General features: G+C 40.0%; 1 protein-coding gene and 1 long non-coding RNA gene across 8 annotated transcripts in view; one reads left to right on the forward strand and one right to left on the reverse strand.

Annotated features, from left to right (window-relative positions):
• The window catches only part of LOC107222259 (neurotrimin-like), a 122,744-nt gene extending 119,855 nt beyond the window's left edge, over positions 1-2,889 (forward strand). For all 3 annotated transcript variants that reach the window (XM_046745931.1, XM_046745933.1, XM_015661538.2), the window contains 2 exons: positions 78-179; positions 855-2,889. In XM_046745931.1, the coding sequence (XP_046601887.1) occupies positions 78-179; positions 855-931 (179 nt within the window). In that variant the 3' untranslated portion in view covers positions 932-2,889. The remainder of the gene's footprint in view (positions 1-77; positions 180-854) is intronic.
• Positions 1-12,514, reverse strand: part of LOC124295531 — a 172,546-nt gene that overhangs the window by 150,543 nt on the left and 9,489 nt on the right. For all 5 annotated transcript variants that reach the window (XR_006905483.1, XR_006905484.1, XR_006905481.1 and 2 more), the window contains exon 2: positions 12,136-12,279. This is a non-coding gene — a long non-coding RNA (uncharacterized LOC124295531). The remainder of the gene's footprint in view (positions 1-12,135; positions 12,280-12,514) is intronic.

Here is a 12,514-nt window from a genome sequence, read left to right on the forward strand (position 1 = left end):
TGTTTTCAACTTTTTTATTCGTTTTTGTTCTTCAGCGGTAGAATATCCTATAACGTGCACGTTTCGCATGATTTCAGGAAGCAAGTTCCAATCAAATCTGAACGAGATCGACAAGTCCGAGCAAAAATCAAGCGACTCGGACAGAAAGAGAAACTCAAAGTGGCCATCGGATGACAACGGTAATTCATTCAGACAATAATTCCTGCTATCTATGCAACAGCTCGCGTAGAGAATTGATGGAATGTATAACCAGTCCACCACCATTTTGCTTCGTCTCTAAAAAAATCCGTAACTCATAAAAAAAATATCTCCGACTTTTTTTCCCACCTGACGAGATCAAGAAATGAACAACTTAGAAAATATTAAGCACTTCAAATTTTCTAAAAGTCAAAACGCTTTATTCAAATAGTCCAACTAAACATTTTGTTGCACCAACAGATCTTGAATAGATACAAATAAATATTCATTTCACCACCCGTGACCGCACATTTATGACCGTCTGATTCGTAAAATTATAGATGAGTAAGAATAAGGGTGCGAAAAATAAGCTCGATTCTCTCGGAATAGATGACAGATGTCAAAGGGTTCGTTGAAAAGAAAGGGGGCAAGTCGAAATAATACAGCCGTAGTTCTGCTCTTTTTTCTTTCCATGTTTGCCTATCCGATTTAACCGCGAGTGAATGCAGTCCAGTATTTATCGCATTTATTCCCCAACGAATAACGGGAAGCTTGTATTACCTCAATCAACAATTTGTACCAGACGTTATATTTCGGGGAAAAACACATATATTATAAATTCATCCAAAGTTGCTAATAACGTGACAAGATACTTAATTTTTCGTTTAATTTTTCAGGTGGCAGTGGAGCGGAGCTCGCGTCCAGTCTGGCTCTGCTGTATTTGGGTGCGGCAGGATTGCTAGCGGTCCGATAAACGCGGCCGTAATTAACGAATTATCCGTAATCACATACGCAATATTATATATATTGACAGATAACAAAATACATATTAAAAATAAAACATGTTTACTGCCCAATATTGTAATATTACACGAACTCAATTTGAAACATTACAAAATGAATAATAAAAGAGAACGCGAAATTATTATAATATAAATATAACAAAAAAAAAAAAGAAAATTGTGAAGACTGACTGAGTAGCTAGTGCCGTTTAAAGTTATAAGACAAAACTAGATAAAAGAAAAAAAAAGGAAAGAAAAAAAAAAATATTCAAATAAACGAAAAACGAGATACAAGATAAAAACCAAAAAGAGAAAAGAACCCAAAATCGCGCAAAAACCGTACTTTGACGAAACAAAAATTTGAAAACCGCGAGATGAAAAAGAAGATCTGATGAACAAAATTATATGTAATAACGGTAAAAAAAAATTATCCACCTGAATGAATGAACGGGAAAAAGGGGGACAGAAAAACAACAAATAATCACCCGTGCAATGGACAAAATCTGATTGTACGGGAGAAAAAAAAATATAACTCGCGGACAACGAGTAGATAAATAAAATAATATTCATAAAAAAAGAAAAACGAGATGCAAAATTTGTGCAACCGCAGTGCAACAACGGCCAACGCTTTCAGTGTGCAAAAAAAAAAGGAAGAAAAAAAAAGATTGTGTATAAATATAAAAATTTAAGCCGCATCTCTTCGTATACATATATAGTATACATACATTATATATACATAAGTATAAACAATAGGTACCTAACCTTTAATACCACACTTCCGCTGAATAATATTGTATATTTTCCGATGCGTTGTACTATACATAATAGGTATTATTATATACATAATACAGCGGATAAATTATTTTTCTTTCCATTATCACGCGCTGCAGGTATATAATTATATTATACATACATATAATGCAAATTACTGATGTAACAAAGGAGTGAGCCCACAAAAAAAAAAAAAAAAGAAAAAGAAACATTTCATCAAGGTTCTACGTTCCGAAAACGAAAAAACCACCGTAAAAACATTTTTTTAATATTTCCTACCACCTCGTAGTGAGAAAATCAAAAGCGATATGAATCGCAGGTATACCTATCCTTATGATTTTTAGGTATTATGAGACGTATATTCCCAACCAAAAGCGAGTCTCGTTGAGAATATTAAACACGTCGCGATGAGATGAAGATCTGAAAAAAATCAGCTATAGGCAAAGTTGATAAGATATTTCGTTTTGAATAATAACAATGCCAAAAAGGTGTAGAAATTCTGAGGGTCGACAGCTGTAGCAGCAGCACACAACATATATTTCACTGCAAAGTCCATATGCAGAACGCACTTGATTTATGAATATTCCACGTTGTCCCTCGACTCAGCGAAGAGGCAAGCAAGGACCGTCCACTGTTTGCCAACCGCGAAATGGCTGCAGTGGTCCCTTCGTGTACAAGGGCATAAATATGCGCAGAATGAATCTGAAGACCGCGTAGAAGTTCGAAAAGTGACCAGGGACGGGAAATTCTCTCTCTCCCTCTCTCTCTCAAGTTCGGAGGTACGGTTATGCATGAAAATAAAGTTAGCAACGTTAATGTACCGATGCAACGATTATTACTTCGCACCTTTAGAATCGTATGAAATTTGGTAAACCACGATGTACGAAAGACGCTCGCATGTATTTTGAAAAGCCAACTCTTTCAAAGTCATTCGGAAATTGCACAGTGATAATTTACTCCTGACGTTTCGTTGCGTGACGTTACCAACTTCTGTCTCTTGGTTATACCGAAAAAAATCTACCCACTCACACGTTTAACTAATTCCGTAAGAATTATACCATCTGAAAAGAATAACAGCAATAATAATAAAAAAAAAGAAAACCCGTTCCCAAATCTCTTTCTATTATTGGATAACCTTCTTGACAAAAATATATTTATCGGCTCGATTTTCATTCCGAGACCAAACGTTCAGTTCGGTATGCCGGGCAAATGTTAGGAATTGCGACGCCAGTAGAAACACTCCGCGTGAAATCAGACCTGTCGAAGAGCCGAGTACTCGAGAGGATTTCAACGGTTCGTGATAATAGTCATCCTACCGAAAGCATTGAGCCATTAAACCCATCAGGAGGACTAGTAGTAGTAGTAGTAGTAGTAGTAGTAGCAGTAGTAATAGGTTGTCTTCAGTTCGACGTTGTACACTCGTCGATGAGGTTTCGGGTCTGATTTAACACGGTGTATTTCTACTCAAGTATCGAATCGCATTGCATTAGCGTTGTAACTTCTCCAGGATTGTAGAACCTTGAAGAATTAGGGGTGGGGTTGAAATTTCGAATTTGAAGAGTACCGAAAGTGCCAAAATCAAAATTTTTTGCCGGGGAAACTTAGAGTAATGAAACGAAACCTTAACGGAAGATTAAAGTTTCGAACGATTCAGAACCCGACGCTCACAGTTCCAAAGTGCAAAATTCTGAATGGCCAAAATTTTGAAAGGGCGTAAAGAAAGTGAGAAAATTAAAAAATCTGAAACATCAAAATTCCGAACGATCCAAGATTTTTAGTTCTGTGAATTTCTGGCTCAGTGAAATTTCACCCCTTTGATCTTTCTTTGTTTTGGATTTTCGTTATATCTACGTTCGGAATCCTGGTCATTCTGATTTTCGGTTTTTCTTATTTTTTACACCCACTCGTCGAGTAAACTACGCTGTGCGAGTATATTTTGCTTTTCGGAAAATTCTCAATCAAAACTTTATTTTTCGGAATTTTGCTCTACCAGATTTTACTTTATTGGAACTTTCTTCAAAGTTTGAATTCTTCACTTCAAGTTTCGCCACCAAATAATTCGGAATCAGGCGGTTTCAAAAATTTTCAAATTCGGAACTTCAACCCCACCCTAAAAATTACACGACGAAAAAATTAAAAAGCATAATCGTATGCAGTTTACCGACGAGGATCCCGATGTATGTACATAATAACTAAGCTGTACACAAATGCATACGTTATACATCATCTGCATATGCATACATATAGGTATAATCTGACCGAACATTTTGCATCGAAAAATATGTATAAAAGTAATAAAGAATTATTGAGAAAAAAAAAACGAAGAGAAACACACGAGGGTAAAAAGCTGTTAGATTAAACGAATAATAATATTTATATAATATTAATGGTATTGATAATTAACCTGGTTATTATTATACTACGTTGTTTGGAAGATCAGCAAGAAGTACATAATGGAAATTGCAGCTATCGCGAAGAATAAAAGTAATATAAAACGAAGCGAAGTGGAAATTAATAAAAAAAGAATGAACTATTGAAAAAAAAGCCACAAAACAAAAACAAATATTGAATAACGATATCACTATATTGTATGTTATATAAAAATTACAAACAAACAAACGAAAAAAAAACAAAAAAACAAAAAAAAAAACCATAAAAAAACACAAAAAAAATATACTGCTTTGCGTCGTTGAGTTGAATGTTGTTAATTGACTATACTGCAAGAGCCGGAAACAGACTCTTATGAATAAAAAAGAAATAAAATTGAACACTCATTCAACTATGTATAATAAAATGATGATGAGAGGAGAATTCCGCACATGTTTTAATTTATGTATCGTGCATTAATCGTCACAGTGTTTTAAGTATATATAATACCGCGTACGCACGATGCGATTTATACACCACCGCACAGACAGGTACAATGTCATAATAATAAACAATTGGCATATACTTGTTTTTTTAAAAACCACGAATCCTTTGCTTTTTGATTCAATGAAAAAAATTTGTTTGAAGAAGAAAGATCCAAAGTATGTATGTTGTACCATGTGTACCTAAAAAAAAATCGAAAAAGAACATTGCTCTTGCACGTCGCTTTCGTCTGCAGTGTATTACCAATGAAACTACAATCAAGACCAAAGTCTCCGTGAAAATGCACGATAACGGACAACATGTATATAACCTAATAAAATCGTTAAGGCGATAATCTCGGTCTGCGGCACGTCTCCGCTTTGCGTTCTCCACAAGCTGTATACCAACAGACAACTGTATGGCATATTTGCAGGACGCATTGCCACTAATGTTGTAATAGGCGAGCCGTCGGCCGCATACTAACCAGGGATTAACCCAACCCAAGCAAATCGAGTCGCCCAAACTAAACCAAACCAGACCGAACCAAGCCAAGCCAACTCGACTCAACTCGCTCTCTCTCTCTCTTTCTCTCTCTTTCTCTCTCTCTGTCGTGCCGCTACCGCGTATCCGCATCTATTAGCCGGATATTAGAAAACGGAAACATAATAGTTCCTCCCTTCTCTCAAGGATAAATTTCATCGACAGTTGGCGACCCTGGAACGCGTCGATTGTCACGGACGAAGAGAGATCTCGTTGAAGGAGAAACCAGAAGTCTACCATGAAGCGCGCAGTTGATATGCAAGGAGAGTTTTGGATACAGATTCCGTTACCGACACTTCACGTCTTGTTAGTCAAGACACAAACCTTTTTACAAAATGTACGAGGGTGGGGGTATATCCCTACTTTGACTGACTTTATCGATGATCGAATCATTTCGTTGTTCAATGTTTATCGATAATTTTCTAGAAGAGGGTTTGGGTCTTGAGTAATTATAGGTAAAGGATCGATAAGGGAATCTGTATCGAGAAATTTCGTTTCCTACCTACTGTGCGCGATGCAGGTTACTGTGCAACGTGAGCGGTGATGCGGACCCGATAGCGCTGTTATTTTTAGGGTGAGAGAGAGAGAGAGAGAGAGAGAAAGAGATTGAAATCTGGGTAAGTGTAAACCCTGGGCACCGTTTGCCTCTCCATCGCCACTCCACACCTAGTCCGGTATACCTACACATAAATTCGCGATACCCGCCCGCTTAGCCGTCGTTTTCGGTCGGCGGAGGCTGTCTACATAATATCCGGGTAATACTTTCCACCAGAAATCGTAGCGTCCATCGACTTTGCACCGCCATTGTCCGGGTGCGGCGAGCCGTTCGTCGGCTGCGATCGGATCCGGGATTAAAACTCACCCGTGCACGGATGATGGTCGGGCTGGCTTCGATTACCGCGGCTACATACCTAGATAGCGGACAGCTAATTCCCCGCAGCTTTCGGTGTTCCCTACGCAACTTATGTAGGTACAATTATTTCTATCCAACTGCAGGTTGTGAATTTAGAAGACGATAAATAAATGCCGAAGAGATCGATTTTATCCAGGCGAGAAAAACATCTTTATCACCAAAACCAGTGTTTCCTGTCCCTCGTTTCCCTCCCTCTCCAGGGTCTCGAATGAATCTTCAGCAGCAAAATAAACGTACGTCTACGAGCTTATATTTTATACCCGCGCAGTGCAGGTTGGAATTGAAAAAGTTTCGAGTTCATCGAGGCGATCGCAATGGCCGTTAGGCAATTCAATTGTACAAAATTCTTGTGCGATTCGTGGTTTCCGGAGAAGACAGGGCGGAGATGACGTGTCAGCGCGTTTTTGAGGTCAGGAAGAAAACATCCCCCTGCAACAGCGGCGAGCATCGCAACCGTGAGGCGCCAGGAAGTTTTCCGTCCAACGAGAGTTCCCGGGGGTCTCTGACGGTCTGTGGGCTCCGCGAAGAAGCTGCAGACACCACGGGAGAAACCGGAAGTCCGGTATACGTCAGTCGCAAGTTACGGTCTACGTTTTTGACGAGTGGATCCGGGGAGACTGCAGAGGTCACCACGTGCCATTGTCCGCTGTGAATTAAATCCTGCAAGCAGTCTCCTACCCCCTCTCCTTTCTCTCTCTCGCTCTCTCTCTCCTGGTACGTATAATAAAGTCTCGCGGAACTCGGTCCTCCGGCCCTTGGGGGCTGGTCGGGGGTTTCGTCCCCCGAGACCCTTTCGGCTTTCAGAACTCCCTGCACGCCGGAACCCCCGATTTCACTTCGCCTTAGGCTGTAACATGGACTATTAAACGTGCAGGGACCCCGAGTACAATCGGAGGCCGGCCAGGCATTATACTCGAAATGTATAGTGAGGTTTGAAGAAATTTTGCGCAGAGGGTCAATTAGCCACCGGAGTATAAATAGTGGGAAAAATTTTCAAGCTGATGACGATAAATGTTTTTTCTTTCACAAACATAGATGAACAAAAATTTATCTCGTTATAAAGTTTTGCAGAGTGACCAATTATCCTGAAACACTGGATAAACTGAAACACATCCTGTTCCGACTTTTCGATAATTCAAGAATACTTCAAGAGTTAAAATTTTACAGATACGTAGCGCAGTAGTTTTCCCACATTGATTGCAGTGGGAAAAGAGAACGAGTTGGAAAAAAAAATACATCCAGGTGAAAAGCTTCACCATGGTGTGAACAATTCGTTCATTCGTTCTACTCGTATACGTATATGTATACTCTACATATAATAGGTATAGATATAGAAATTTTGCGGCACAAGCGGTGTGGGTAGGAGAGTTTTCATTTATTTCGTTAAAAAGCCCGGAGGCCGCGTATAAGCGCGTGCATAGCGAATGTATACAGTTATACATCGCATATGTATATACAAGTCCGTGCTTCTCGTGAAACGGAAATTTAATATCCATCAGTACGTACAGCGTACGTGTGTGCAAGACGAAACGAATCGGAAATATACACGTTGATACGTAACCAAGATTGGAAATTTCGCGTACACGCAGTTTCCCTGCGGTAAATGAAAAATTCCTGCCCTTTTGAGTCGTTTTTAGTATACATATACCTACGTCATATGTGCCACCATTATGCATGTACATATCAAGACCTCCATCAGATACCTACAAAAAACGGGGATAAAATGAGGAATCAATATAGTGGGATAGTACAAGAAGAGTCAAACTACGAAATAATTAGCTAGTCTTCTGTAATTGAATTTAAAAAAATACACATAATGTTACAAAGGGTGAAATCGTTCGTTTTTTCCCCCGTTTCTGATCCAGTGGTCATCATAGATAAAACACGTATAAAAGCTTGCGTGTGTTGAAAGAAGACTAAGTTTGCTGCGTCGACCGATACCATTGTAAAAACAGTCTCGTTTCAGACTTTAAATGGATAGTATATACATTTTCCAATGAAAGTATTTTTCTCATCTGTTAATTCGCATGGTAAGCTCGCGAACCTGTTTAATTTATTCCGTAGCTTCCAATTGCGTTAAATTTGGTGTCAGAAGTGGGATTCGAACCCATTCGGTTTTATCTATAATGACTACTAGATCAGAAAGGGTTGATTTCACCCTTTTGTAATAATATACATATTTTACGGAAAGGGTTATTTCTTTACACTCGTAACGGTTTAACCGTATGAAAATCAAGAGTGCCTCAAGAGCGGCGCACATCGGTCCTCTGGGGGAATAAAACCGTGGAGCATTAAAGACCATTAGACGAATCCCAAATGTTTAACGAGCAGAGTGTGGAGAAAGATGGTCGGCTGTATGAATATTGCACATGGATATGAATATGTATGCGTGTATGCGCGGGCCACCGGAAGGGGTGCGAAACGAGCCTTTCCGCGGAAACTGTTTCGGGGGTGGTGGAATCCCGATCTGCACGCCGGTGTAAGTCGAGTCCGTTAAGTAGGCAGAGGTATATCGAGAGGCGTGCGTTCGCGGCGTGTCTTATCGTGCCGATCCCCGGTCGACCTGCGCCTACCGTGTCCTGGCATAACAATTACCCCATTATCACCGGCCGCACACATCACCTCGCTCCTCGTCCAACCCCCGCGACCTCAACCCCGGCCTCCTCATCCTGCTCGAGCACCGAACGAACCGACCGGCCGGTTGACTGACTGACTTACTTACTCGTCGCGAACTAACTAGCTCGGTAATTCCTCGAGGACGGGCTTGACGGGTAGTTGCGGGAGTTTTAAACTTGTTCTTAGGGATGTAATGATTATAATTTTGACGATTAGACACCGGCTGAGTTACCAAGTAAATAATTCACCCTCAAAGTGAACGTTGTTTTTGTTGCTTTTCATCACGTATAAGCTTCGTATCTTGTCGGTTGTTGCAGGTGTGCTCGATACGATATCTGACATCAAAAGTTCATGGTTTTAATAAATTCTAACTCACTGGCGTGAGATTCAATTTTCATACTCGACAAAAGATACGATCTTCGAATAAATTTCGAAGGAAAACGCGATGAGACGATAATTTTTATCCATATTACAGTTTCGGGATGAAACGTTTGAATCATAGTGGTAAGTATTCTTTGCGGTTTTTCCTATTTCTGATATTCTACTGATAGGGTTTCAATACTCGAGAGTAATTCTTGCGATATAATGTAAATTATTATTGATAGAAACAGGTTGATTGAGAAAAAACATAAAAATTTAAAGAATAATGCATTTCCGAGAAAGTTACCCCTAATTATAAGTTTTTAGGACCGCTTGATTACCTTTCTGAAATCAAATTTCAAAAATTCAAGGTGGCGGATCCAATATCGCGGACGAAAATTTCAAATTCGTACGAATCCTGAAAAAAACCTCTGTCCAGGGGTTTTCAGGGTCACTGATTACGAATGTGAAATCAGATGTTGAAAATTTAGTATGGCGAAATTTTCTGACCGGATTCGACCGAATTTGAAATTTTCGTCCGCCATATTAGATCCGCCATCTTGAATATTTGAAACATGATTTCAAATTCGTAATCAAAGACCCCGAGAACCATACAATACTATCTTGTTATAAAAGTTGACTCGGCACAATAATGTCTGACTCACGGGGTTAAATATTAGTTTTGTTACAGAACTGCACGCTCCTGATTCGCTGCTTCTTCTCGTGTCTATAAAAGATATAAAATTTTATACTTTCTACAGTCGAGTAAAAATCAGCGGCACTAACTAACTAGAATCACATGTATATAGGATAAAACTTGTCTTCGAAGCCGCTTATGCTGCTCGGAGCGGATTCAGCTACAATGCCGCTGATATATCTATACACGAGTAAAACCGCAGTCCGCAAGTCGAGATAAATTTCTCTAACAATATGAAATTAATTACCATTAGCTACTATTCGAAAAGTTATCCACCCGCTTCTACCTTCTTCATCCCTCCGCCCCAAGCGGGAACTTGCCCGCGGAGTTCGCGCTACTTTTCCGTAACGAATTGCTCGCGGCGGTGGCGGTGAAGGCAGAGGAAGAGAAGAGAGCAGAACCAGCAAGAGGAGCACAGCCTCTCTTGTCATTTGCATTAACCAATTAGCCCTGCACAGGAGTTTGAGACGTACCGTATAAAAACTAGCCTCCATGCACAGCGGCGTATTATATTCTCGCTTCGTCGGTCTGACGGTAATTGAATAGAAAGAAAGAAAAGTTTATTCTATCATTCGTTCTAGAAACAAAGAGAAAATAAAAACATCCCCTCGGAGATTCGTCGTCGGTTTTCCTTTTATTACGATGCTGAAAAAAACTACACTCGACGGAAATGTCGCAACTCTTTGCCGGCGATGCTCCCAGAGCTTAGAATAATCTGTGCATCGATTAATAAAGTCCAAAAAAACAAACAAACGCGACTCGATGGAATCGGTAAAAACGAATCGATCAATCCATTATTTCGTATTTTTTTTAAACGGTGCTTATGAAACCACATTTTCAGTTCAATTTCAGTTTCTAGTCTGTTTGATAATTTATAGTTTCATTGATGAAATATTTTTCAATTTCAGGTGAAAATATTCATTTATCTGCCGCTTATTACATATCAAATAGGTATCTTAGCAAGTAAGACAACGATTATTATTCATACTCTAATGTCGTAAATTTATATCGTATTGCGTAGTTCATGGGAGTGAAAAGCAAAAAGCGATTTAGAGCAAAAATAATCGAAATTACTTTTGGTCATTCTTAGACAGCTGCAACGATCAGTATCACGTAGGATCTACAATTAGAGACACACCGTGCCTCTGTAAGGGTACTGTAATGGATGCGGAGGGGGATGGAAGCATTCGGGGTGGTGGGCCATTGCCATCATCGTCGTCGTCGTCGTCTGTTGCACCACCCGGACGGGTAAGCCGGGATTTGGAATGCGAGGGTCGCGAGTTATGCCGCATTCGGTGGTATGTAGTAATTAGCAACATTGCTCGCAGCGCGTGGACAGGAGGAGGAGCGCCGACCCCCCGCAACCCTTGCAACGTACCCGTAACGTAATTCACCGAGACAGGGAGCGGCGAAGTAGAGCTTGAAAGCTGCGGATCACTGCGGACTTCGGAGGCAAGAAATGAATGAAGCGAATGAGATGAAACCACGCGGTTATACATGGATATTAGGGGTGGTCCTTGTTCGGGGTGTTAACGAATTTTTTTCGCCCCACACCCTTGATCAACTTCAAACAATTCGAAAACAATTGGTTAATATTATTTCCATAAGAAACTTCGATCGCAATGCGGACTATCTTAGAGTTGAGGTGAAAATCTGAAAAAATTAGGCAATTGTTTTTGAATTATTTGAAATTGATCAGGGGTGCGGGGCGGAAAAGATTCGTCAACACCCTAAATAAGGTCCATCCTAATGGGTACATGCATCGAATTGTTAATTGTTGCAAATATTCAGCGGAGGAAAATAAGGGGGGATGCGGAGGGAGCAAAACACACGCGAGGGTGGATAAACTTCGGCCTTCTCGCCAAAGTTTATTAAAGTCTCCGGACATCTGTACCTGAATTATCACTCAACTTGGCTTATTTTCCTTATGCCATCCTCCGCCCTTCTTAGCCGCAAAAAGTTATTTATTACCCTCGCTGTAACACCGCGGTACGAGTAAGATCCGGTTAGATACAAACAGCGCTATCACACGCTCCCTTAAATTCTCCAGGATCTTCTTTCTCTGATCCAGTACCTTTAAAATATCTCGCTGACTTTTCGAAGATTGACATTCGCGTCAAGTGAGAAAAATTATTACTTGGATATATACGATATCACGCGTGTTTCATAATCCGGAATCTCTCCCACAAATTTTTCATCCTTTCCCTTATTTAACATTAACCCTTTTTTCAACACGGTTATCTCTTGGGCCGTAAAGCGAAGGAGAGGCGAGTAAACGGCTCTTCGAAATCTACCGAATGTATGCGCATATATAATTCGGGAGGCGAGATCGTTACAGTAACCGTGGCGTGCATGTGAAAGTAATATTACTCGCCCACTCGGGTCTTCGTACCAGAGCGAGGCGGGATAAATAAATTTTACTAACTCACCGTTTGATGTAGTCGAGCCGTTACAAATGTGGTCCAATCCATGCGTTGGAAGTCCGCGTGGAAAAATCAATAAGTCCTCTTTACGTGGATTTCCGTATAAAATAATATACGGATTTCACTGGTTTCACTCACTTGTAACACCACCTGAAGCACATGGAATTAAAATCTTTATTGACGATAAATGATTATTATGCCATCAAGTCCGAGAAATTTCATACAGGACGAACTGATACAATTTTTCCTGTAGTCTCAAATTCGTCAAGACAATTTTCGGTTATTGATAAAATTGGAACGTGATAGCGATTTGTTCAAAAATTTTTTAATTATGCAGGCACCAAATATCCCGCCTCGTTTTCGTATCATTGGCATCACCGCTGTT

The sequence above is a fragment of the Neodiprion lecontei genome, chromosome 7, assembly GCF_021901455.1.
Source record: "Neodiprion lecontei isolate iyNeoLeco1 chromosome 7, iyNeoLeco1.1, whole genome shotgun sequence".
Taxonomy (NCBI): domain Eukaryota; kingdom Metazoa; phylum Arthropoda; class Insecta; order Hymenoptera; family Diprionidae; genus Neodiprion; species Neodiprion lecontei.